This window comes from Lichenostomus cassidix, chromosome 1 (genome assembly GCF_008360975.1).
Source record: "Lichenostomus cassidix isolate B80296 chromosome 1, HeHo_3.0, whole genome shotgun sequence".
Classification (NCBI taxonomy): domain Eukaryota; kingdom Metazoa; phylum Chordata; class Aves; order Passeriformes; family Meliphagidae; genus Lichenostomus; species Lichenostomus cassidix.
In genome coordinates this window covers 102,438,070-102,463,969 of record NC_139479.1, presented here as the reverse complement: position 1 = coordinate 102,463,969, position 25,900 = coordinate 102,438,070, and the positions used below count along the sequence as shown (strand labels likewise).

Here is a 25,900-nt window from a genome sequence, read left to right as displayed (position 1 = left end):
GCATGTTCCTTAATATTCATCAAATACTTTTTCTTTCTGTTTGTTGCTGCCAAAAAAAAAAAGTCAGATTGAGCAGGTTTTGTTGAAGTGATGTTAAGTTTTGTTTAGTTGTATTCTGTAGTACTTTGAGCATCCTGTTCAATATTATTTTTTTCGTCACATATGTATCTATATGTGTATGAGACCAAATATGGTAAAGGTTCCCCAGTATGGTTCTCTACAGTTAAAATAGCTTAATATTTTGTTAATCAATGAATTTTAAACTTTACCGTTCTTCCCATGAATAATGAGAAGCTCTACTGAATTTAGCTAGCATAACATAAATAGAATTAAATATATGCATCATGTCATGCCTGACACCTTACAGCTAAAGTCCTCCAATGTTCATCATGCCTTGCACTTACATAGATTTTAAGTGAATAAATCAAGGCATATTGGGGTTTTTTGGTTTTTTTCACTTGTCTATCTTTTAATCTTGATTTTTTTATAAGCTTCTCAGCCATGTCTAGGAATATTAAATATTCATAAATATTCTTTAGGTATTCTTTGAAATATTTTAATATATTTAGGGTAACTCTATATATAAAAAATTAGCAATTGTCACATCTTTTCAGTTTTGAAGAATTGAGCTCCCATTATCAACCTGCCTGAAAATCTGAATAACACTCACAATATTTATGTGTTTATTTCTAAACTGTAATTTGCTTGACTTTTGGAGGGAGAGTAGTTATTAACTTCTGTTTGAGATAAGTCTTTGGAATGTAACTGTAGAAAGCAAACTGGTTTATACTTGTTTACTGTCTCTGCTCAGATATTAATAGCCTATCTATTTTGCTGTTTCTGCTGCAAGTGTCATAGAAAAGACTGTTTAACAGAGGATTTTTTGCTTAAGTTTCAGTATTTGTTGCACAAAACTGGATTGTGTTGGTGCTCTTTCATTGTGCATTTCACCCCTATAACATCTGTTATGGCCCAGAAGGCAGTTTGAACTTTGTGTGACTTCCAGCTCCTGTCATCAGGGAAAATGACACTTCAACAGATGTAGGAAATGAATTCATGATGACACAAAGACTGTTTTGTCTAACTAAAAATAAAACACTCTGTAATCTGTGAGACAGAAATTCAACAAGGAATCCATAATAATTCAAATAAAATGTTAGAACTTTAAATCAGAATGGTATTCTCTACTGACAAATCCAAATTAAGGCTAATGTGATGAAATGGAAAGTTCAGTTATACTGAACTACTTAATTAATTGTGAAACTTTCTGTCAAGTAATTATCAATGTAACATCTCTTAGTAGTGCCATACCCTGGAGAAGTGATTCTTTATGATTTACTAGTAGTCAGCCCACTAGAAAATTGAAAATAACTGAACTCTAAAGAGTTTAAATTTTTGTTTATTGCCTATGCAGGTGCAGTTTTTCTTTCAGATGTTTCTACAAAACTTGCAGACAAGCATTCAAGGCTATTGAATAGAAGACAGGACATCATTAGGCCAGTTAATATATCTTTATTCACAAGAATAAAGTAAGGTTACATTTCTTACAGGATATTAGAATAATGTATAAATAGGAAATTTTATGCAGTTTATTAAACTGCTAAAAATTTTGAGGAAAAAACCCTAAAAGTACATGGAAATGGTAAAACATTAAATGAATTGCACTTGAACAGTCTGTTTGGGTTAATTGTTCACTGTAGGTTCTCACACACATGGAAAACAGTTATTGTTTAGCATTCTCTTTGTTCCAAAACGATTACAAATGTCTTAAGTGGTTTTAAACAAGTCTCACAGAATTTACAAGCCAAATAAGAACATCATCTCCTTTTCAATGGATATACAGATGATAGGATTTCTTCCCCACAGACAATTCACTTGGATATAAGAGAGACATGTCCAGATGCAGTAAAATCCTATTTTGTTTCTAGCATTTCATGGTGAGTTTGCTGTTTAATGATGATAATTTTAGTAACTATGTCGTTATCTGTAATGGTCGTCTCTTGTGTAACAACTGACCACATGCCATGGCCTCTTCTAAGGTCTATAGTGTTGAAATCTTCTTTGTTTATGTGAAAAAAAATAGTGCCTTATGTGACTTCAGGTATTTCCAAATATAGTTTCCATTGGGTCATTTCATCTCTCGAGTGCAAATAACTTTAGGTAGACTTTAATTCAGCTTTATTTTATATTGGCTTTTTAATGAAGTTCTTTAGGGCAGAGGTGTATTGTTCCAAATTTTTTGGTTACTTATGGAAATGGCTTACATCAGACTTTTGCTAATTGAGATGTAACTTTATTACTTCTGTAGTGATTTTTTTGGTTTTGTGTTTCTGACTTTGCTCAATTAGTATGTGGGAAAGGTTAACCTAGTCAGATTTTTAAAAAGAACTTAAAAAAGCATTTGCCCTAAATTAAAATGCCCTTGAACTCTCTGATAGTTAACAAGTTCATTGTATATTTACTAATTTATGTTTCCTCATATCAGCTTAGATGCCTGGAGGTCCAAATGGTTCTAAAATATAGTATTGAGAAAAACCCACCAAGGGTTTTTGATGTTTCAAAATATTTTTAAATCAGAAGTTATTAGAATTTTAAGAGAGAATCTATTTCTGCAAGTGTATTTCTGTTAGTGTAATTTTCATTCAGAGCCCATTCACTTTTATCTGGGTGCCAGTAGATTTAAACAGGATATTATTGGAATCCTGATTAATAAAGGGTAGAAAGATTAACTGGGTGAGTGGTTGCTCTGGGATTGAATTTGATACCTGTTAAAAACATACTAATTTCTTCATGCTCAAGGATAATGAAGCCTAATTTTCTAAGCATGTATTAAACACTAGTTAAATCATTTGCTGAAAGCAAAACCACATTACCCAAGTAAGTTTGTTTACTAAATGAAGTGAAAGAACACCAATAGCTGAGGGTATAGTTATCATCAGAGAGCTCATGCTAAGCTGAATTGGGACCTTCCCAAAGAAAACAGTCCTCTCATCTATATTTTACAGTCTGCTTGTTTTTTCTTAGAATCCAGTGCCAAAGCCATTCAAATTAGTGTCTGTAGCTGTCACCAGCTCCCTTAGCTCTGTGTTGATCCCAAGTGATGCCTTCTTTTGTCTTCATAGCAGAGTCCTTTCCTTTTTACTGCATTCCCATTAGCCTGTCCTCTTCAGTGAATTTGCAGTCCAACAGATTTAGAAAGACCCCTCCATAGCTGAGTGATGTCTAATGGCTCAAAAGTAAACTCCAGAAGTTACTCAGCTTTATTGATGTAGCATAAAACTGTTCAAGTATGTTATATCAAATTTGCATTCTGGACACTAGAATGGAATATAATATGTTTTGTTATTGGTGTCTCTTCAACACAGACAAAAGTTTTGTGTTCAAGTTTAGTGTGTGCATGAGTGGGATTTTTAAATTTTTTAAAGTAATTGAATTATCAAGAAGATGCTAGATGTGTTAATTATTTGAAGCAGAGCTTTACTCAATATTTCTTCAGTTTTTTTAAAATATCATCCCCTTCACCTTTTTAGTAACTTTTATATATCTTTCAGATACATATAATATATATAATATCTTATGTGTGTATATATATATATTTAAATGTACATTTTTCTAGTATACACTTTGAACATGTTTTAATACATTGCTAAGGTACAATAGAATTGCACATGTGAATTACTGCTACAAGTTTTTGTACCTTCTCACTGATGACACCTCACTTCTATTGCATCAGGTGGTCATCTGTGCAGACATGTATGGCAGATTTGTGATGTTAGTTATGAAATCTGAAGGCTACTGCTGCTAATGGGACTGAAATTAATTAGTCTACTAAATATTAGTCCTTATGAATGCAGTCATCTGTCTCCATATTTAACAGTACAAATGGACCCCTCATTACTGTTCTTACTTATCTTCCTAAGTGATTTTTAAACCCATTAAGGAATAATTCAGCAGAATCCTCTTAGTGTATTATAACTGATAATAATTCCTTTATAATGACTCTGATCAAAAGGGAAGGGATTGGTTATATCACCTAGTTCTAGTAGTGCTCTTTCATTTTGCTATAAAATTGGACATGTACCAAAGACTGAGGGAAGCCCCAAATGACTTCCCTTTTTCCCAGAACAGCTGTACTGCAGTAGCATTACATTCCCTAGACTTCTGCTTGAAGAGATCTTTTATATCTTGTCTCTTTCCATATTTTTTTTCCTGAATAATTATTTAGGTGATATTCTGGGAAACAATGGAAGAGTAAGATTCTTTTTCAGATCTATCAAGAAGTTGCTATTTATCTCTGGGCTTAGTTTAACATAGATAGCAGGTCTACTAAATTTTGGCAGTATCTTCACTGATATTGCATATAGCTGATAAAATAACCATTTGCCTGTGTATTGAAAGAGAGTCACACCAGCCTGAAGAAGGTTTCACTGTGCTCCTCCTTGTTGCACTAGAAATGCCACTAGTCCCTGCTCTCTAGTACTATTTTCAACATTTCTACAGCCCACTTCCTTCCAGTTTCTTCCTGGACTCTAGGAAATCCTGCTGTCTTCCTGGTGGTCTTTATGGACTGACAAGTTTTGATCTTAGCAGATCTTAACACACCTTTTTTATTAATCCATTAGTTAGTGTACAGCAATAATTTGAGTTGTGAGTACATCACTGCCATCTTCATCAGAGCTTATACTACCTGTTGTTCTTGAGACAGGTTTGAAAGTAAGGTAAAATTTTCTGGATGTGTTGTCACTTTGCAATATTTTGTTTTCAGTAAGTGACAAGTAAGTCTTCTCCTAGCTTCATATTTGAATATTTGCCTGACTACTAAAAAGCACAGATTCCTAGATTAATAACTTGGGGAATATTTTTCCTTCTAGGTAGCATGAAGAAATAATTTTCTATTTACAGAAAGAAGCAGAGCTAGGAAAAAGATGAGGCTGGAAAAATGGAACAGATGGTCTTATATTTTTCTATTTTGTAAATATTAAAGTACCATATGTAGGAAAAAAGATTTCCTTTTGGTTTCAGAGATGTAGCTAGCATGTGCCACAGAGTTTACAGTTACACTTACGCTAAGAAATTTAATTCGATTTGAGCCCTTTGCCAAAGTTGTGTTACCATCTCAAATATCTATTTAATTGATGAAGGAAAAATATTCTCTTACTTTTTCACCTCTCATCATGCCATGCCTTACATTCTACCTGACATGTATTACCTAATCTATTGCATTTACAAAGTTCAACATCAGTTATTACTGTCATTGGAAATAAGCAATGCACCCGTCCTTGAAGCAATATTGCTGAAATGCTAACTTATGTATTTATGAAGCAAATGTGCAACACTACTCTTTAAAAAATATGGTACTACAGAAATGGTGGCATAGGACCTAAAAAGCGAGTCTGTGATATGAAATAAATGTTATAGCTCTTGAAATTCCCCCATTGCTGTTTTTATTGGTACCTTGATTTCCCACCAGCAGTCAGAGGTCCTGAGGTTATAGTGAAGCTTTATCTGACTGGTAAATAAAGAAATGAGGCTTGGAGTAGCCTCCCAGATGATTTATGACTCCTTCATGCTTATTACAACATAAAATAAAACTTTGTGTGTAACTCATTTACTTTTTTACATGTAAGTTTGCCTTTTGCTTCTGGTACCATGGATGTAAAGGCCATAGAGGAGAATGGGCAAACTCTTCCTTTGTCAGTGCTCTGTGTCCTAAAGAAGGTTTCACTGTGCTCCTCCCTGTTGCACTAGAAATGCCACTAGTCCCTGCTCTCTAGTACTATTTTCAACATTTCTACAGTCCACTTCCTTCCAGTTTCTTCCTGGACTCTAGGAAATCCTGACGTCTTCCTGGTGGTCTTCATGGACTGACAAGTTTGATGTTAGCAGAGTACACACAGATATATACTTTTGCCTGCCAGAGGATATGTTCTTTGTAACTTTGTTTTTGGGTTTTTTTTTTTCATTCTTACCTATTTTCTTACAGGGACAGTGTATAAAATATCAATACTCACTAAAAAAAAAAATTAACTTAGGATTATCTTCTCAGGAAAGGCATTCACAATTCAGGACATCCATGAAAATGTTATGTGTTGTACAGATATTTCATGTTTAATTTTGTTTTGGTGGATTTTGGGTTTTTTGGCGGAAAATACTCAGTTCTGTTAAATTTTGTTTGGCAGCCTAATACTGAAGTTATCTTCAGTTTTCTTTCTCTTTTTTTGGTGTAGCTTTTGATATGACTGTTGAACCAAAAATTCACATCTTTTTTGGTTCTTGCTTATTTTGGCTAAATACATGAAAGTTGATCGAAAATCTATTTCATTGCACTTTTAATCGTAATAGTTTTCATGCTAATATCTGTGGATAGTATTTTGCTGATAGTTTTTCTGTGCTTAACTTTTCTTAAATTTCCACTGTCAACAGAACTGAGTAGTTGTGGGTTTTAGCAGGTTTTGAAGTTATATCAATTTGAGGGTGAAATATGTCACACAAATAAGTTAGAGACTTAAGGGAAAACACCTTTCCCAGACTCCAGATACCTCCCCTTCCCATTCCTGGCTTTCACTCCCCATATTATTACTCCCCATGCAGGTGACAGTCCATTCAGTCAGATGATGGGTAGTGCAGGAGGCTGGGGTGAAGACATAGAGATTTCTTTCTGCCATTCCTTCTTTTGACCTCTTTTCTTCCACTGCTCCTTCTGCCTAATTCATTTCCTCTGTTGTGTTGTGGGTTATCCCCAGTCCTTTGGGGATGTGTTTGCTCTCTCATGGCTTCATGCATTGGCCACAGTCCTGGGGTGTTACCAACTGTGCCACAGAGAACCTCCTCTCCCTCTCACTTTGGCCTTCTTGTCTCTCTCTTTGGTGTTCCAAGAGGTGCTGCAAATTCCTTCAGCCCTCTCAGTTGTGACTTACAGTGGGTCCATCGAGTCCCAGTTAGAACTGGCTGGATCTGTCACAGCACAGCCTCTGAATTCCCTCCCCAAAACCTTGCTTTTTATACCCAAAACACTTGAATATAAGAACATTGTGGGAGGCAGTGTCAAAAGCCTTGATAAAGTCAGGGTATTTGCCACCCACTGTTCTTCTCTTCTGCACAAAACTAATTATTTTATCTTAGGAGGTGGTAGAGTTGGTCAGGCATGATTTACCCTTGACCAGTCTGTGTGTAACCAATCACCTTATTCTCTCTGAATTTCTAGCTTTATGTTTATGTGTATTTCTATAATTTTTTCTTCTTTTTTTTTTCTTTTTCTTTAGTTTTCTCCTCACATTTGGGACATAAGGCTGTTATCATTGTGAAACATCCTTATTTAAATTGTTTTCTCTATCTCTATACGTCCATTATTTCAAAATATAACAATATTTAGTTGAAATTTCATATTTGTTGAACAGATTCTATGTCTAGAATGAAAAAAATATAAAACCTGGGAATATAAGATTTAAACTGATAAATGTCCATATTAATATTAAAACTACTTTATATTTTTCAGCTTTACTTCAAGTTACAATTTCACTTAGAAAAGTTGAGCTCAGTGTGGGTGAATCCAAGTTCTTCACATGCACAGGTATGTACTAATTTTATTTGTAGATATATAATTTTTTTAAAACGTTGAACTTTTTATGTATTTGTGACTGAATTTGTTGATTCACAATATTAAACTAACATGTTATAAATTCACATTGGTTTGTGAGAACTGTGGTAAATAGTAAAACTCTCGCTTCACATTTCCAGTCTAGAATCTGTTTACTTCACTCACTGAATCAGTTTGAATTCTCTGTATCAGTACAAGTCATTTATATCTGTTAGGATGCTTTTTTATTTAAAATATTTTCACTTAGCTAAATTAAAGAATTAAATCCTCTCCATCTTAATGAGACAGAGAAGGAGATTTCTTCCTGTGAGGCAGTTATCAGTCAGGAGGAGAAAAATTTGCATTTGCAGCTGCCTGATACGGATTCTTGATGTTGCTGAGTTGAGATATGTCACATTGACAGTGACATATGGCCTGACTACGCTGACAGTGCAATTGCCTGATGACTTGACCTTTTAATCCAGTCACTTTTGGACAGCTGTTTTCTTTCCTTTAAGACTTTATACCTGTCTGTGGTGTTTGTTTTTCCTCTCTTGAGATCCTTGAGCTACTATTTACCCTGTCTCAACAATTGTACATCTGCCATCAGTTTTTTCCTGCTTCTCTTTCTTACAACTGTCATAATTTAGCAATTAGCTGACATTATAGAATCATAGAATTACGTAGGTGGAAAAGATATCCAAGATCATCAAGTCCAAATTTTGACTGATCACAGCCTTGTCAACTAGACCATGGCACTGAGTGTCATGTCCAGTCATCCCTTGAACACCTCCAGGGATGGTGATTCTACCATTGGCTTGGGCAGCCAGAGCTTGACAACCCTTTCCGTGAAGAAAATCTTCCTGAGTTTTGCATAAATTCCTGACACTGCACAGACTGTGCATTGCATGATGTGCTTCTAAATGTCTAAACGTGGATTGGTTTTGGTTCTGTTTGTAGCCATTGGTGAGCCTGAGACCATAGATTGGTACAACCCACAAGGAGAGAAGATAGTTTCTAGTCAAAGAGTGGTTGTTCAGAAAGAAGGCGTTCGATCCCGTCTAACCATTTACAATGCAAACATAGAAGATGCTGGTATATATCGGTGCCAAGCAACAGACGCTAAAGGACAAACTCAAGAAGCTACCGTAGTTTTGGAAATTTATCGTAAGTAAAATACATCAGTAACAAATAAAAGACTATGTTTTAAAAGCCACTAGCGCAGAGAAAGTAAACCTTCTCAAAATATCATCCCAAGCTCCGAATTTTATCATCTAAATAATTGCATCTCCTGGACTTTTGGTTAATAGACATTATGACAAAGATTTAAATTAAATGGAGGACCACTTTTCCCCTGTGTTTTAGAATGTAATCTTGTGAGAGTGCACTGTATGTCCCTCAAAGAAATGAGCAAATATGAGGAAAAAAATAGCTCAACATAATTTGTATTGAAAATATATCTACCATTTACAAAGTACACAGTATTACAAATATGCACATAAATAAAAGTGCAGGAGGTGCAGTATATGACATTTTAAAAGTGGAGGTTTTACTGAATTAGTTATTCTAATGTCTGTCTTTTGCTATTCTTGCCCCTATGAAGGAATTTTGACATAAAGCACTGAAGCTTAGTGTGATAAGTCACCAAAATGCATTTCAATTGTAAGCAACCAATCAAGAGTATATTTGAAAAATAAATACCTTGGATTGTAGTCCCTGAGAGATTTGAGATTTTTTTTTCTCAAAGTTGAACAAAAGTTGAACAACTTTTGATCATACCACATTTTTTAAATTAATCAAAAATGTCTAAAAGCTGTACATAAGACAAGCACAGTGAATATGTAAGGCAGGGTCTTTTTTGGTGAAAGGATGGGACATATGCCAGCAGCCCTTCACCTGAGCTAGGATTTAATTTCATTGGAGAACAGTGTTTTAAACATGAGGAAATTATAATGAGACAGAAAACACAGAGCAGAATGGTAAAGCACTGCTTCTGAGCAGTACATATTACTCAGATAACAAAAGACATACTATTTTATAGAAATCTTTTGATAAAACAACCAATAAAATGGTGATGGCAGTTAGAAGTGCTTACATGATGGCTTGAAAGCTGGCAGTTCAAAGGATTTCAATTTTTCTGGAATTCATTTGCATGCATAAAACTGCCAGTTGCTCCATTAGCAGAGCGCTGAGCAAGGTAAAAGTCTTTAAAAGCATTTGCATGTGTTAGTTTTAATAATTCTTAGGTCAAACAAACCTGAAATCTACACAAGAATGTCAAGATGTGTGGGAACTGACATTTAAAGTTTCCTTATCCATATTTGTGATATAAGAAAAAAGCAGCATAACCTGTTGGTAGTCTTAGGGCCTGGGTCAGGGCTCTTGCCTATCTGTGAGAGGTTTTTTTTCTGACTTCCTACAAAAATGTATGAGAGGTGTAACAAAAAAAACTGCATCTTCTGCTATGGGAAATATGTGGATTACTTGTGCCTGCACTTGTAGAAATAAAAAAAAAAAAGGATGTGAAGCTGTATCTCTGACTGAAGCTCCCCAAAGTGTACTATGAAATGTAATTGGCCATCTTTGATCTGAGAGAACATAGGTTGGTTTGTTTATTCTGTGTGCAAGAAATTCTTCCAGATTTGTTTTTTTTTTGTGTCAATCAATTGGTTTTTGCATTAGATCTTATATGACATCATGGAATAATGTCATCTTGGACTTCTAACAATACTGAATTTATTCAAACCATTTGGAAAATAAAATATCATTTGGACATTTGTGCTTGGAAAAATCAAAAGCCTCAGCCAGCCTAAAACAATCTTTTTAGATCCTAAAAATACTGCTATAATTTCTTATTACCTGATAGTCATAATAGACTTAATAGTTTCTCACTGGCTTTTTAGATGTTACATTATACTCAGCTGCTGTTTTTCTCAGTCAAAGAAGAAAGATTTCTACTTTTCCAGTGAGAATTTTCCAAATTTTAGTTGTTTTTATGGAAGTTTTGGTAGAATAAAGACATGAGGTTTTAATTCAATAACAGAACAGTGAGGAATAAAACACACAAGAGAGTAAATAAACTATCAGCATAAATGTATAAACTTCTTAGACCTAGAGTTTCAAAACTGGGGTTTGGAACATTGATGAAACATGCAGAATGTATATAAATAAACCAAAACTTTTCATAATGCAAAATTAAATAAAGTAATTTTTACAGTCACAGTGTAAGTCCAGGACCATTTGAGTCTTAAATGAGAAAATTCTATTATGGAAATAAATCTGTATTATCCCAGTGAGAAGATTTAAAAGTAATATTTATCTTATTTGGTGTCATGTATAATTTTAATGCTAACTTAAGTGTAAGACTCTTACTGTATTCTGGTTGGGTTTTTTTTCCTTTTCAGAAAAGCTCACGTTTCGGGATATAGTATCTCCACAAGAGTTCAGACAAGGAGAAGATGCAGAAGTTGTTTGCCGTGTGACAAGTTCACCTGCTCCCATTGTCAGCTGGTTGTATCGCAATGAGGAAGTCACAACTATTGCTGACAGTTAGTATTTTGGTAACTCTTTAAGTTATACATTCCAATTAATATTAAAACATTATTATTAAAGAAGACTAATCACATTTTAGTGTGGGATTTTGATTAGCCCATCAGCTGCTGTAATTTAGCCAGGTTCTGTCAGCTGTAGAGAATATGTATACAATGGTTTCCCCCATGTGTCTTTTTTTCCAGTCGGGAATTTTGTCTAGATGTAGCATGAGTGTCCAAATGCCCAAAGGATTGCTGGGAGCTCCCTCACAGGAACTCTTCCTAGTCTGCCTTGACTGTAGGAGTTGAACATGTTTAAAACCACACAGAGATGAACTTCACTGCACACAAAGCTCTGACACCGACCCAACGGAGCTTTGACTTTGGGACACTTGCCCAGTTGCTCAGAGAATTCCAGGTGGAGAGGCATTTTGCATTGTTGTGAGAGTTGGCTTGTATGAGGGTAAATTACCCCGTGAGTTACAAGCACCTGGCATATAAGTAATCTGCTTGGGCTGGACCAATAAAGCCCAGGTTCAGATAAACCTCACCTTCCCCACAGGCAAGTTCTAAGCCTTTAGAGAGACAATTAATTAGGCACATAGAATTTCTTTGACTTACCCCTGCAAAAACTCTGAATCAGTTTTTTCAGTGCTGTCTCAATAGTCATCTTTGCCTCTGGGGAAGATAAGACCTTCCACATTTTCTGGAAAAGGAGCTAACATTTTTAATTAACCAGCTTTTCTAACTTCCCTTCATTTTTTCTCTTTGCATGTAATGAAGCTCAGGGTAAGCAGTATGCATTTAAAATACTTATTTTTTCAAAATAATTGTTATTTTTATTTCAAAATTGAAATAATAAATGTATTTGGTGTTTTATGAAATCCAGTAACCAAATGTAGAGCAATTGCTGGGGCAAAAAATAGCTTTGTTGATATTTCTTGACTCAGTGTTAGGTTCTTCTTCACTGGGAAAGAAAGTTTTGATTAAACTTGTTTCTTACTTATATAAAGTATTTCTTGTCATCTAGACACAGAGACTTAAAACAGGAGACTTCTACTCTTAGAAAAAAATGGTTGACATTTGTAAATATATAAATATATATATAATTAAACAGTGCACATAAGCGAGACATAGAAGACTTTCAAAAATAGGAACTCTGAGAATATAATAGAAATTTGCAATCTAGGAAAAGGTCTTTTTCAAGGATGCTGGTCAAAGTTTAAAAAAGTAGAACTGCCTCTAAGTTCTGTCTCAAATTTTTTACTGTTGCCATTCTGGGTTTTTTTAATCAATCTGTAGGATTAGCAAAACAGATGAAACATTTCCTTTCTTCTTCAAAATCATGCACCTTTTTAAAATTTTAATGCTTAAACTTGTCTTTTTTAATAATTGTCTTTCACAGTGTCAAAAGTAACAGTGATAGAAACCAGTTGTAATTTAAATAGCAGAATACTTCCCTTATGTTCTGACCTAGAGCAGTATCCAAATACAATTCCGGTCATGCTTGGGAGGAAGAGGTTTTAAATCACATAAAAATAAACTTTGTGGATTTTGTTTATGTCTGTATGGGTTTATAATACAGGTGAAGAAACAGCATATGTACCATCTTACAGTTAAGAAACCTTTTTCCTGCCCTGTGAAATAAAAATGACTCTGTTTTATATTATACTTCGAGTTTCAAAATCTACAATGGATGATCAAATTCTCTCTTATTCTGGAAGATAGTTTATTCCTGCAGGTTATAATTTTGCTACTGCATCTGCAGAAAAGTGTGTACATGCCTTTCAGAGTCTGATTGTACAGTGTCCTTCAGCTCCTCAAAATGTATACTGAACTTCAGTTTATGCTGGCCTTTGCAGAAGATAGAGAGCTCTTTTTTCAGATTATGTCTTTGCACCCATTTCTGTGAAGTGTTAGAGGGTGGTGAAATACATCACTGACTAAAAGTGAATGAGGAAAGGAACAGAAGGAGGGAAGGAGGGCAAGCAAGCTGAAAATCATTAAACATTGGGCTGTAGAATGGGCAAAGAGATGGTTAGTCTAGATCGAGAGGGAAACAGCATTTTGTTGCTTACTCTGTTATAAATTGCTCAATTTAATTTTTGAGTCTTTTTTTCCCCATTTAATCCTTTTGTTATTCTGTGTAATGCTTATGAGTATTCCACTAATTTTGCAATACATTGTAAATTAATTTACAGCAGATTACTCCTTGGAGTAAGCAGGAATTATAGATGGAAAATCCAGATTAAATTTTATGTAATTCAATGCATTTTGGAATGAGGAAAGACCAAATTTGTCAGCTGACATTTTACTTTTAAATGAACAAATGTTTTTTTCAATGAGCATTCAGATTGTACAGAGACAGTACATAAATATTACTCATTTAAGGTAGTGTTCTTCATGTAGTCTTGATTTACTAATGCCACTTAATGTCTTATTTTCTATTCTAGATCGATTTGCAATATTAGCAAACAATAATCTCCAAATTCTTAACATCAATAAAAGTAATGAAGGAGTATACAGATGTGAAGGAAGAGTGGAAGCAAGAGGAGAAATTGACTTTCGGGACATAATTGTTATTGTGAATGGTAAGGAGTAAAGTCGGTGAATTGACTTTTGCTTTGTTTGATTATTATGGCTTATTTAGGCATATATCACCTCCTAAAAAACTCTTACTAAATTGGTTAATATAATTTTCATGTTTGTTTAGTACTGGTTTCCTATAAACGTAATTACTAATATTGAAAAAGAAAATCTACTCTACTATGTAAATAGAATTCATTGCATTTCATAATATCAGTAAATATAAATATGTAAAGTATGGGTCATTATTATTAATAATTTACAGAATAATAATTATTTCAATACTTGAGTTTCAGATTATAATAGTTCACTCTATTATTCAGTGTTTTGTCATTTACTCTTAAAAAAAGCACACTTGATTTTTCATAATTATTCATTTTCACTGTTAATGTACTTCATGAGCTGTCCCGAAAGTCACAGACACATTTTATTAACAGTCTTAGTTACAGATTTTTTCAAGCTTTATTCTTGTGAGGAATAAAATATGTGAGGAGTTACCTGAAAATTTGCGTTATACATTTTATTAGTTTATAATAAAGCTCTAAAAAGGAAAATTAATGAATTGAGACAAGATGGAGCATTTAACTCAACCCCTCTTAAATTCAGCATTGATCTGTTGAAAGATAACTATCTCTTCATATATTGCCTGGAAAGGACAGAGTTCATAAAGGGCATTTTTATCTCTGCAGTCTGTTTAATGTCAGCTTCTCAGTGAAATTCTTCCACAGTGCCTGCCAGGTTCGGAGCTTTAAATACTTTGCCCTTGACTGGTCCTTCCCAGCAAACCCTGGTTTCCACAAGTCATTATATAAGGTGAATTCTCAGATAGTTGCAGCAGAAAGAGCAGATTCTGGCACAGGTATTGCTTAGTCCATGTAGTCAAGCATCAGTGTCTGAAGCAGAATTCTCTAGATTGTTGTAGGTGGTACATTCTGGTGCTGCATTACCACAACTCCTAGTTATGTACAATTCCAACAGTGCATCTGGTGGCATTTAAAATGCTGAATGAGATTTCCTTCTGCTGCTATTTATGTACATGCATATGAATCCACCTTCTGATTACCTTTCACTTCTATCTGGTATTTATAAGCAGTTAAGCTGAGAGTCTGTATTTAACCTAAAACATTAGGTTGCAAACCATGGTCTGACATCACATCATTTATTTCTGGATTATGAAAACAAAATTTGGTTCTTCATAAATTTATTATGACTCTAGGCAAGAATGTTAACACTCATCTCTAAACTTCAGTCTTGAGAGGAGAAGAAGCTGCCAAATAAATGATTATGACATGGTTGGTCATGTAGAGTGGCACCAATTAAGTGCTATTTTCTGCTTCATTTATAGTAATAAATAGGTTTGCCTACATATATTTGAATGTATAAAACTTGGTCCAAAATAGCTTTTAAAGTAATAATAAAATTCAGGAAAAGAAAATGTAGTGTTCTTTGCTTTAAAGGAAAGCTTGTAAAAAAGATTCAAAAAAGAAAAGGATAAAAACAAAACCGAAAAAGGTCTATAGGCTTTTTTTCCACTGCATCGCCTTTTTCAAAAAAGAAATGAGAAATAATACTTACTTTGGAGGATAATCTAAGCTTGATATAAAAAGAAAATGTTATCATGAAAGTATTTGTGTGTAGAAGTTTTTCAAATTTGGAACTTTACTTTTTATTTGCTCATCTTGTAGTAACTGAAGAATCTACAGAAATTTGTAATATCTATACAAGCACATAGTAAGAATCAAAGAATAAGCTGAGTTGGAAGGGACTCACAAGGATCATGGAGTCAAACATCAAAAAGCTCTCCTGGTTTCAACTAAACCAAGATAGAAATATGTAAAGTCTCCAAAGCAGGATAAACTGTGACTAATGAACATATGGATACTTTAGGAAAGCTGACACACCATGTTAAATATACTATTTACTAAAAAAAAAAAAAAAAAAAAGTTAATATATGAGCAGAATGCAAATTTACTCAAAAAGAATTAAAAGTAAATCTTGGAACAAAATTTGATATCAGGATAGTTCCTATTGCATGGATATCTTCAGAGGGTTATAATGGGTAATAAATTGACTGGATTAGCTCTTAGAAATCTAATGTTTATGTTTCTTTTCTACTTGAAACACTGAAATTTTTGTAGCTGTTTTTTTCTACACATATTTACAGGGAGGTTTAAATGTCAGGCTTTTCTTTGATTGCTAATTGTTGACAAAGAAGAGAAGGAAAGAAATCAAGTCCTCCTCTAAACAAAAATATCTTTTGCTTGTTCTTTTGTCTCTCCTTTTTTTCCCCAAATCTTATTTTTTCAATTATTTTTCCCTAATGTACTTATTAGATTTATTTCTTCACTGTCTGGAAAGTTCTGTAAATGAAATAGTCATCCTGATCTCACTGAAATTAATGAAAGAGAATTGTTTACACTTAATTGAGACTCAATTTTGCCACTCTGCTTTAAGTATGGAATGTGAGAGACTTGCAGTATATCTTGATTTCTCTTTTCCTCTTGTAGGTTCACACTTTAGTTCCAACCCACATAGATGCAAGAATACTAACAGACCTGCTCCTTGAAATAATGATGAGAAAAATAGAATTTGACTTTTGAAATTACTAAATAATATTTCATTGCATTGCCATTGCAGTATCTCTTGGAAGATTGAAGCACTTAAGTAATGTGCTGAACTAAGTCATAGTCCCATAGTTCTTAGTGGCGAGAAATGAGTGGGAGAAACTGCTACTTCTAGCAAATAATTACCTCCTCATGCTCCCAACTATATTTTGAGATCTATACATTAAAATGTTTTGCAAAATGGTTTAAATAGCATTTTTTTTATTGGAGATGGCTAAATTGCTGTTGCACAGCAGAAGGGTTTTTTATGCTGAGTAATGGCCCATGCAGCTTCAGATAGGAAAGAAGTGATCTGTCAAACACTATAAAACACACCATTAAAAAGTGTGAAAAATACACAACAAAACAGAATTACTGATCATTGATAATTCTGGCACATGACTTTATATTAATTTTATATATTTTAAGGTTCAGAAGTGGAAAGGCTTCTGGAATATTTGGTGCAAAGCCACAGAAGTTGATTTTCAACAGTGGGTGAGAAAAATCTGGTAGAGTGCAATGGAACACTGAAAGCAAGTTCATGGGGTTGCCTATTTAATCTTTTCTCTAGTGAAGAGTAAAGCTAAAAAGGATAACTAGGTCACTCTGTCATCTTACAGGATGCTCTTGCTCGCTAACACCTATATTTTGTGAAGCTCGAATCTTTTCCCTTTCCTCTTACTTTCTGTGGCATTCCTTCCTTTCCACATATCAGCTTCTCTCCAATCTGCTTGGATTGGTTTTATTTGGATATTTTACAGAATCATAGGATAGTATGGATTGGAGGGACCTTAAAAATCATCCAGTGTCAAACCCGTGCCATGGGCAGGGACATCTTCCACTAGACCCAGTTGCTGAGATCTCCATCCACTCTGCCCTTGAATACTTCATATGTGCTTGTTAGTTAATAGAAGCAGACATTTAAACAGATATGTTAAATATCAGCCTGTGAGTTGTTCTGTCTAGAATATTATTACTATTTTTTCTGTTGGATAGAAGTTCTTTGTGAACTGTTACAATTTTGAGTAATAACTTGGTCCCATCAAGAACAGAAAACATTTGTCGCTCTTAGAACAAAATTAAGTTCTTGGAAATAGAAATAGATTGTATCCTTTGGGTTCTATCACATTTTCTCTTTGGAAGCTCTTGATATTCCTGCCCAGGAAGTATGCAGGAGTTCAGTAAAAAGAATTAAATATGTGTAATCTAGACTCCTGCATACTGATCCATCTTTTAAAAACACTAATATCAGTATGAGGTTTTATGTCTTATGTGTGTATTGTCATATACATGTTAGGTGTAGTATCAGTCATCTTAGAATGTTCTGTAAGAAAATTGAAGAGCTGCTGAAAAAGAATTTCAAAAATTTGTTCTGTTTAAAAAAAAAAGAAGCTACTAATGTCCTGATAAAAGTCTTTCATTTAAGAAAAGAAATGCTAGTAACAATGATTCACATTGTAACTTGATCCCTAACTGTAACCCTAAATTTGCTAATTAGCAAAGGTTCCCATCCTGCATTTTAAATTTCTCCAGTAACACATAAAAGATTTTATTTTTCATTCATAGGACATGTGTCTTATTTTGCAGTTCCCCCTGCAATCATTCTGCTACAGAAGTCCTTCAATGCCACTGCAGATCGAGGAGAGGCAATAACTTTGTTCTGCAGAGCCACTGGATCTCCTCCACCTGAAATCAGCTGGTACAGGTAAGTTCAGTCAAGGTCTCCTCATCAGAGCACATTATTTTAATGTGTCACATTTTTCTGTCAAAGTCCATTAAGCTGTGCAACTTTAATTTCTCTACTGAATGTTAAGAGAATTTTCTGTCCGTTTCTATTCTCTCTGCTAAGGCTGTATTAAACATTAATAAGTGAATGGATTCACTCAAATTCAATTGCACTCAGGTTGCCAGCAAGTGAAATAAATGTAAAAAGTAACAAAAATACCATATTGCAATGATTTCTTCATATGTGAGTGGAGAAGAAATAAGACCACGTCTCAAAAGCAGTATAAGAACTACCTAACAAAAACTTTTGAGCATAAATTCCTCAGATAAGCACTTATACAATAAATAAGTATCCAGTACAAGTCAGCAATACTAATAAAAGAAGATAACATTTTCCACATCTGTAAAAAATAGATTCTAACTTTAACTCTCCACTTCAATGAGATTCAGAAGGAATCTCATTGAGTTTAGACACTCGTAGGACTGAGGAATGTTTCATTTGATAAGCTTCAGTGTATCTTTATGTAATTTTAAAAGTATAAAATGCTTTGAAAATGGAATTGCTTTTAAATCTCACGTGTGTTTTTTTCATTATATCAATGACATGGGCATAGTATAGCTATGTCACTTGGGAACACTTATCACATAACATTTGTAAAAATTTAAATATCTATATACTCTGTGTTCTTTCAATTTGATTAAAGATATGGATCAGTCCTGGGATGTAAAGTATCTCAATACCTTATACCAGTGCATATTTCTATTTTAGATCTGAATAAATTGCATCTACTTATATTATTTCAAGTGAATTAAAAGGTCATATCATTTTCAAAATAGGCATAGAAGCGATTTCCATCAATTCTTCATCTCCTTCGGAGCCTTTGAACAATGTTAGATCAAGGTTCTCTTCCTGTGACTGATACCTTCATCTCAATATGCCATGGGTCAATTGTGAAGTTGAATTTTTCTTTTGTGCAGTTTGATTCCCAGGAGATGTAAATAAATAGAATGCAAAGTAAATTCCTTAATGTGACTTAAAATTCAAAATTTAGTGAACAGGAGGAAAAAGCAAGTCAAATTATTTGTAGCCTGGAGTAAAGAACTGATTCTAAATTCAAATCATACTCTGTTTGTTTGATGTCTTTGAAGTAATTTTTAAATGCCTCTGCTATCTCACCAAAATTCTTAAGAATTGCCTAAAATCTACTGTCCTAAATGGCTTTGGTGTAAGACAAGAAGCCTTTTGGTATTTATTAAGAAAGAATGCATGAATTTCCAACATTTGTGGATATCCCTGCTAACAGCTGTGCAATTTTTTTCAGTGGTTTATAAATATTATATTATGCACACAGGCCAAGTGACTTAGAGAGACACTTATCTCTGTGTCCACTGATCAGAGCCCACTGATGGATTTCTTTTGGTTTGACAGCCCTTGAGGACCTGACTTTCAAAACATTCATGAAATATCTTTTGTAAAGATTTTACAGAAGCTTTTCAAGCCTGTAGACTGGATCTTGAATCATGCATGTGCAAACTTCTGCTCCTCCTTTAGGAGCTATCTCATAATGAGGAGTATTGCCTAATGTGTCTCCCTTCCCTTTTGATTCTTTTCCCCCTTTCATTCGCTTTTAATTTAGGCTATAAATTCTTGTCAGTAGAAAATGTTATTGCGTTTTTATTTGCTGACACTGAGAGTTTATAAAGTGGTACACTGAAAAACACTACTCTCCCTGTGACAGCATACTATTATTGATATGCAAACAGGGAGAAAAATGGGGGGAGAAAAATGCTTGTTTTTTCAGAGGATGCAAACAATTCTAAATTGCATTCCAGTCCTAAATTTTTTGGATCAAATTTCTGAAATCTCTGCCTGAAATTTTCAGGCCCATTTTCACTCATTTAGCCAATTAAAAGGATTCATCATAAGCTTATCTCTTCTCCTGTCCCTGGTCTTATCTAACAATTATGTCAAGATAAAGACATTGGTTTTCCATAATAGTTCAGATGCTTTTTCCTTAGAAATTAGACTGAGCATAGGAAAATCGGATCAACAATTTTTTTTCTTGATTGTGAGAAAAATCTAGAAAGTATTGTGAGTGTTAAGAAAATTTATCAAAACTGATCCATCTAATATTAATATGCTTGTCATCCACTGAGAAGCTATTTGAATCCATTTATCAGAATTAATGGCCAATTACTCCAAATTTTGTCGTCTTTAGTGTACTTTTTGATGTTGAATGTAGGTTGGTACTAACCTCAGTTTTATATGTTTCCATCTTCACAAACAAGTGGAATTATGTCTTAAATTTGATATGTTTTAATAGTGATTTCAGAAGGATTATAATGTTTGATTAGAGCAAGTTAAGGGAATTGTATTCAGATTTAGACCCAACTGCACCTTTTGTTTATGTGAATTCAGTCATTTTGTTTAATTTGTCTCAGGTTAACCATTTGTAAAATGGGTACATGTAATAAAGTGACTTAATGGAAGCCCATTTTCTGAATTCTCTGAATAATTATGAATAGCTAATGGCTTCAGAGAGATGATGTTAGAGGTTCTAACAGAAAATAATCACAGCATTTCCTGATGTGTCATTGCAAAACATTCTAAAGTACAATCAGTATCCTTCAGAGCTGTGGAAAAGTATTGATAAAAAGGATGGAAATTACTTTTTACTGCATTCTGCTGCAGGATTTTCACTATGTGGTATAAAAGGTATACCCATGCCTGTTGAGGTGGTTCATCAAGTTTAAGGACTTGTTTTATACACATTTCCATGTTCCTGTGTCTTTGTTGACTTTAAAAATGGGCTCTTACACCAATTATTCACTCAGTCTGTTGAAGTCTCTTTAGTGTGAAGCCTGTAGAATATGGATCTATTCAAATGTAGTCTTGCAATCCACTGATACTTTAGTGAATTAAAAAGTAGATTATCTCAATTTTTTTACTTTTGTTTCCATGTTTGTTACCAATGAGCTGATTTTAACAGGTCAACTTCAGCTAGGCCATGAAAAATGTATGTGTTTTTTAAATCAGATGACACTACTATTGAAGGGACTCATGTCTCTGTGTGTTGCCTGTAAGCAAGATGCTGGAGAAAACAATAGTCCCCAGCTTTTAGCTCTTTAGGACAGTAGCTAATGTGGTGGAATTTGAACTATTTATGTTGACCCTTTTTATTTCCAGGTGCTGATGATATTTAAGATTTGATCCATTTAAAATGGATGCGTCTGAACTAATGTGTCAATTTTTCACCAAAAATGCTTTAGTTCACTTATAAAAATTAGCCAGTTTGAAATACCTTGTCAAGAAGAAAGGCCATCGAAGTTTAGTTGCTGCCCTATTTAAGATATGTCCATTTTGTTGATATTTCACGGACTGAGAGAATCTAACTCTTTCACAATTTAACTGGTATCTCTACTGAAGCTGATATTACCTTAATGTAAAGCATAGCATTCAGAGAAGCAATACACTAACGCAGTTAAATTAGCCAGGACTGAAAGATAAAGATCCTAATGTAGCTACAGGTCTTGAACTGGAAATCTTTACTTGTGTGAATAGTCCTACTGAAAAAATTGATTATAGCTGTGGAGGTAATTTACACTGCTAAAATTTAGCTGGATCAATTTCCTGGTATTTGCTGACAGGAGTTAGAATTATCTTACAAAATAAATAATCCACTTAAAGTATGTTATTCGTGTTTTCCTCTTATCCAATATCAACATCAATCTGAATCTCTCTGCCCACTGGAGGGTCCAGGGAAATGCTCATAATCTCATTTTGGCTGAGAAACTCCCATAGATATCAATGATGTTTGTGAAAATAGGTACCTGGAAATTACTATTAACTTTGAATATACACTTTTGTCTCCTAAAAGAAATCACTAGGGGGGTTTTGATTGTTTGGGATTTTTGTTTGTTTGTTGTTGTGTGGTGCTGGTGGGGGGGGTTGTTCTGCTTTTGGTTTGGTTTTGGTTTCTGTGAGACCACCTAATATGGAATATTAGACTTTTCCTGTTTTATAAAACACCCTCTACACCCTCTGCAATTTGCTTGGGAAAGGAAATGAACAAGCATCATAATAATGTCTTGAAGTTGGCAACCAAGTTATTTACCCAAAAATGTTGCTAAAATGCAAGCTATGAACATATCAGGGGACTCCTACTAACACCTATTAATGCTCCCAAGAAATAAGCTTATTTTCAGAGAAAATATGATTTAGGAAAATATGAAATTTATGTAATTATCATTATATGAGAATAAAATGAAAATCATTGTTGGTCAAATCTTGAAATCAAATTAGATGTCAGAAAGTAGGCATATTGAATGGAATAGAATATTTGAGTGATGTCCCCTTGAAAAAGCAGCTGTGTGTAGGCCAAGGTGCTCAAATGAACTGGTCAAGCCTCAATCAGCCCTCGGAATTGCTTGCAGATTTTATTATTTCTGTACCATCTGGTCAGAATTTGTTCTAACATCTGGAGACATGCCTGCTTGCTAAGTTGTGGCTAGCCAACAACAACTGAGAGGAAATAATTTGGATGGGTTCTTGATATGCCAATAGTGTCTACGTGAATGTAATTTAATTTATTTTATAAGTTGCTACATTGTTACTACTGTGAACTGCAGCAGTTGTACTTGAAAAATATGCTTTAAATTCTTTCTCACATACAATATATAACCAATTTCCTTATGTCCGTCCTTGAGTGTAAGCCATATGTTAGCATCCTGTTCACAACCATTTTTCTAATATTAGGTCAATATTGAACATTTAAGGATAAAGATATTACAATATTTTTTAATTCATATGTATTTTATAACCTGATAATAAAATTGTGCAGCTGGGGTCTTGAATATCAAAATGCAGTTCAGAATGTGTTGCTTGTGTCTAGAATATGCACATTCTTGTGGTAAAAGACTGTGATTCTGAATACCAATTTTTGCCATGTTAAATTCAACTCCCTTCTCTACACACTGTCAGCTTATGCCACATGAGTTAATGCGTTTTTGAGGTTGGCATAATAGCAGCCTCTTCCCTCGAATATTATTTTCAGCATATCAATGCTCCCGTAGCACATTGTTTCAGATACTGGAATCTACTGGTTGATTTATATTTTTTTTTTCCCCTAGGAATGGTAAACTTATTGAGGAAAATGAAAAATACGTGCTGAGAGGAAGCAATACACAACTAACAATAAGAGATATTAAAAATATAGATGCAGGTCCTTATATCTGTAATGCTAAAAACAAAGCAGGAAATGACAAAAAACAGACATTCCTTCAAGTTTTTGGTAAGTACTGCATAATATGGTCCATCTTTACTCTTAAAATGTAAACAGTAAGCAAATGAGGTGTTAATTCACAATTTTCTGTGGAATAGTGTTGTGGAGCAAAAAGGCCTTGCAAAGTGAGTGCCTTGTTGCATTTGTAAAATTTTTGCTCACTTTTGTTACTCTGGTTGACTAAAAAAGCACTCTGGAAATGACCTAGCTAAACTAGAAGTGAAAAACGAGTTACATAATTGTAAAACAATTATTTAAATCTATAAATGCTCACACTGTAGGGCTGGTGATTGAAAACACCTAATACTTGTTCTTATCGTAGTCTATGGTGGTTGGTTAAGCATATTTGTTGTGCTTCACAATTATAGAAACTTGTAACAAATTAATAGTATAAAAACCTTGGATTTTGGTAATAAAGTGTCTTCACCATACTATCATAGATTCCGTGTGTGCCCTTAAAAAACACCGCAGAATAGTATTCCTGCAAGTTGCCTACTTATGCAGCAAAGCACTTCTGTATAATTTTACAGCTTCTTTTCTCCATGTTGGCTACTTAAACCCTTACATCTGAATTTAATTTTGAAAAGGTTGTCTTCAGCTTTTGCTTTTCTACTATTCACATACAGTACAATGGAGTGTTGAATTGTTAATTCCCTCTGGTTTCCACTTGGAAGTTGACTGCTTGCAAGAAAAGAGGAAAAAGGGGAAAATTCTGAAAGGGGGAAAAGCAGGTTATTTTGACTTCTAAGCAGTAAGGGTTTTTAGTAAGAAAATACCATGCAGGGATTTTCCTGATTTTTTTATTTTTCTTTATTCACTTCTATTTTTTAACTGCATGATTGCAGATGTAGTCACAAAAATATTGTCTGCCCTGAGCTTTAAATGATAAAATAACCTCAAAACTCTTATTTCTCTTTGTATTCTCCTCCACCCAATCTGTGTTAATGATTTTCTCCTTTACGTAGAACTTTTAATTTATTTAAATTTGTTGAGGTATAACCTAGTGAGAGTAGGCATTTGTGAGAGTGAAGAAAACATCCCTCAGAATCACTGTACAGGAAAAAGGTTGTAGCTTACTTATGAAAAACCTAAAAAAAAAAAAAGGATGTGTTCGGTTTTTTTACATTAAATGTAGCTTGTAGTAAAGAGAAAGGTAATTTCTGTTTGATCAGTTAAATGTCAGACTTAGGAAAGGGGAAATTACCTTCCCAGTTTAAAAAAAAAAAAAAAAGTTTAATTCCCAGCTAAAACTAGTAATAATTTATACAAAGTGAAAAGAGTTCTAATGGAAGAGAGTAATCTGATAATTTACATTGAAGAGCTTGGCTGTTGGGTTGTATAATGCTGATGTTTGGGATCTGGGAGCCTAAGGCTGAAGCCATGGTGTCAGGTGAGTGTAAATTGGCTGTGTCCACATGCATCCCACTGTCTTTCCTGTTTGAGAAACTCTTTATGCTGTGTTGTCTCCAGCTTTGCACTCCAGGTGGGTTGCCTAACCACTGGGCTATTGTTGTTCTGAGGTACTTGAGAGCTATTCTCAATTTCTTTTCAAAGGACAGAAGATGAAATAAAATCTTAAATTTCCTCCCAGACTCAAGAAGTACAGCATTTTGTTGTGGAAAACTGAAATATTTCATTCAATTGTATTTCCAAACTTAAAAAAAAAATAAAAAAAAAAAAAATTGAAGGAACAGAAATTACTTCCTAATTTTGATATGAATTAAGGGGAATCTCAGTCAGAAATAATTGTGTGTGTTATTCAGGTAAATTTAAATGTGGCTGAAATATGCTTAGTTTTTGCTTAGAGCAAGGAAACCTTTTAATGAAAGGGATAGGGAAAAGGAGAAACCAGACTAAAAGTGAGGTTCTCCTGTATACATTTCTTCATCTTTTAGCAACCACTTTTCTGGGGACTTCATAGAAAACTAAATCCTAGATAGATACTATAAGTTTTAATAATTGGTCCTATGAGTTGGTTTAATCCATTTTGAACCTGCACATCCATTATGTTTCCATGACATCCTAAACACCTACATTTCTTACATAATTTCTCACCTGTATGGAAAATAATTTCTGATATTTAAGTTTCTACAGGACTCTCTGTAGTGTCTGCCCCATGTCTTTCCTGAGTGGTTATAGGTAATTTAGAGAGGAGCAGAGTTTTAATTTCTCCTACAATAAACTTTACATTTTGTTTTGTCTCTTTCACATAGGTTAAGCCCCCAGTCATATATATAGCCAACAATTTATTATATTTTCTTCCCATTAAATGTTTTAAAAAAAGCTGCAGTCTGGAAAATGGAGAGGCAGATGGCTGGTTATTTTAGCTAAATAGTACACAAATAACTAGTTTATGTTAAATTGACCTATTAAATTGCATTTTTCTTTCTCACTTCATTAGCTTCCTTGTCTCACATGTCTGCTATCTTTAATTTTAATTTACAATGCAGACTCCTTGGGGCAATGACTACTGTTACTACAACAGCGCTATGGCAGAGTTGAAACTTGCAATAACAGTAATATAACCATAATGCAATAAAAATAATAGTAACATCATAGAATTCAGCACTTAAAATTTCTAGAACTCAGCACTTTTTA

At 34.0% G+C, this 25,900-nt stretch overlaps 1 protein-coding gene across 1 annotated transcript in view; it reads left to right on the top strand.

Annotated features, from left to right (window-relative positions):
* The window catches only part of NCAM2 (neural cell adhesion molecule 2), a 271,538-nt gene that overhangs the window by 129,853 nt on the left and 115,785 nt on the right, over window positions 1-25,900 (top strand). The window contains exons 2-7 of the mRNA XM_085074695.1: window positions 7,496-7,570; window positions 8,537-8,743; window positions 10,981-11,124; window positions 13,560-13,697; window positions 17,883-18,000; window positions 23,151-23,311. Of these exons, the coding sequence (XP_084930821.1) occupies window positions 7,496-7,570; window positions 8,537-8,743; window positions 10,981-11,124; window positions 13,560-13,697; window positions 17,883-18,000; window positions 23,151-23,311 (843 nt within the window). The remainder of the gene's footprint in view (window positions 1-7,495; window positions 7,571-8,536; window positions 8,744-10,980; window positions 11,125-13,559; window positions 13,698-17,882; window positions 18,001-23,150; window positions 23,312-25,900) is intronic.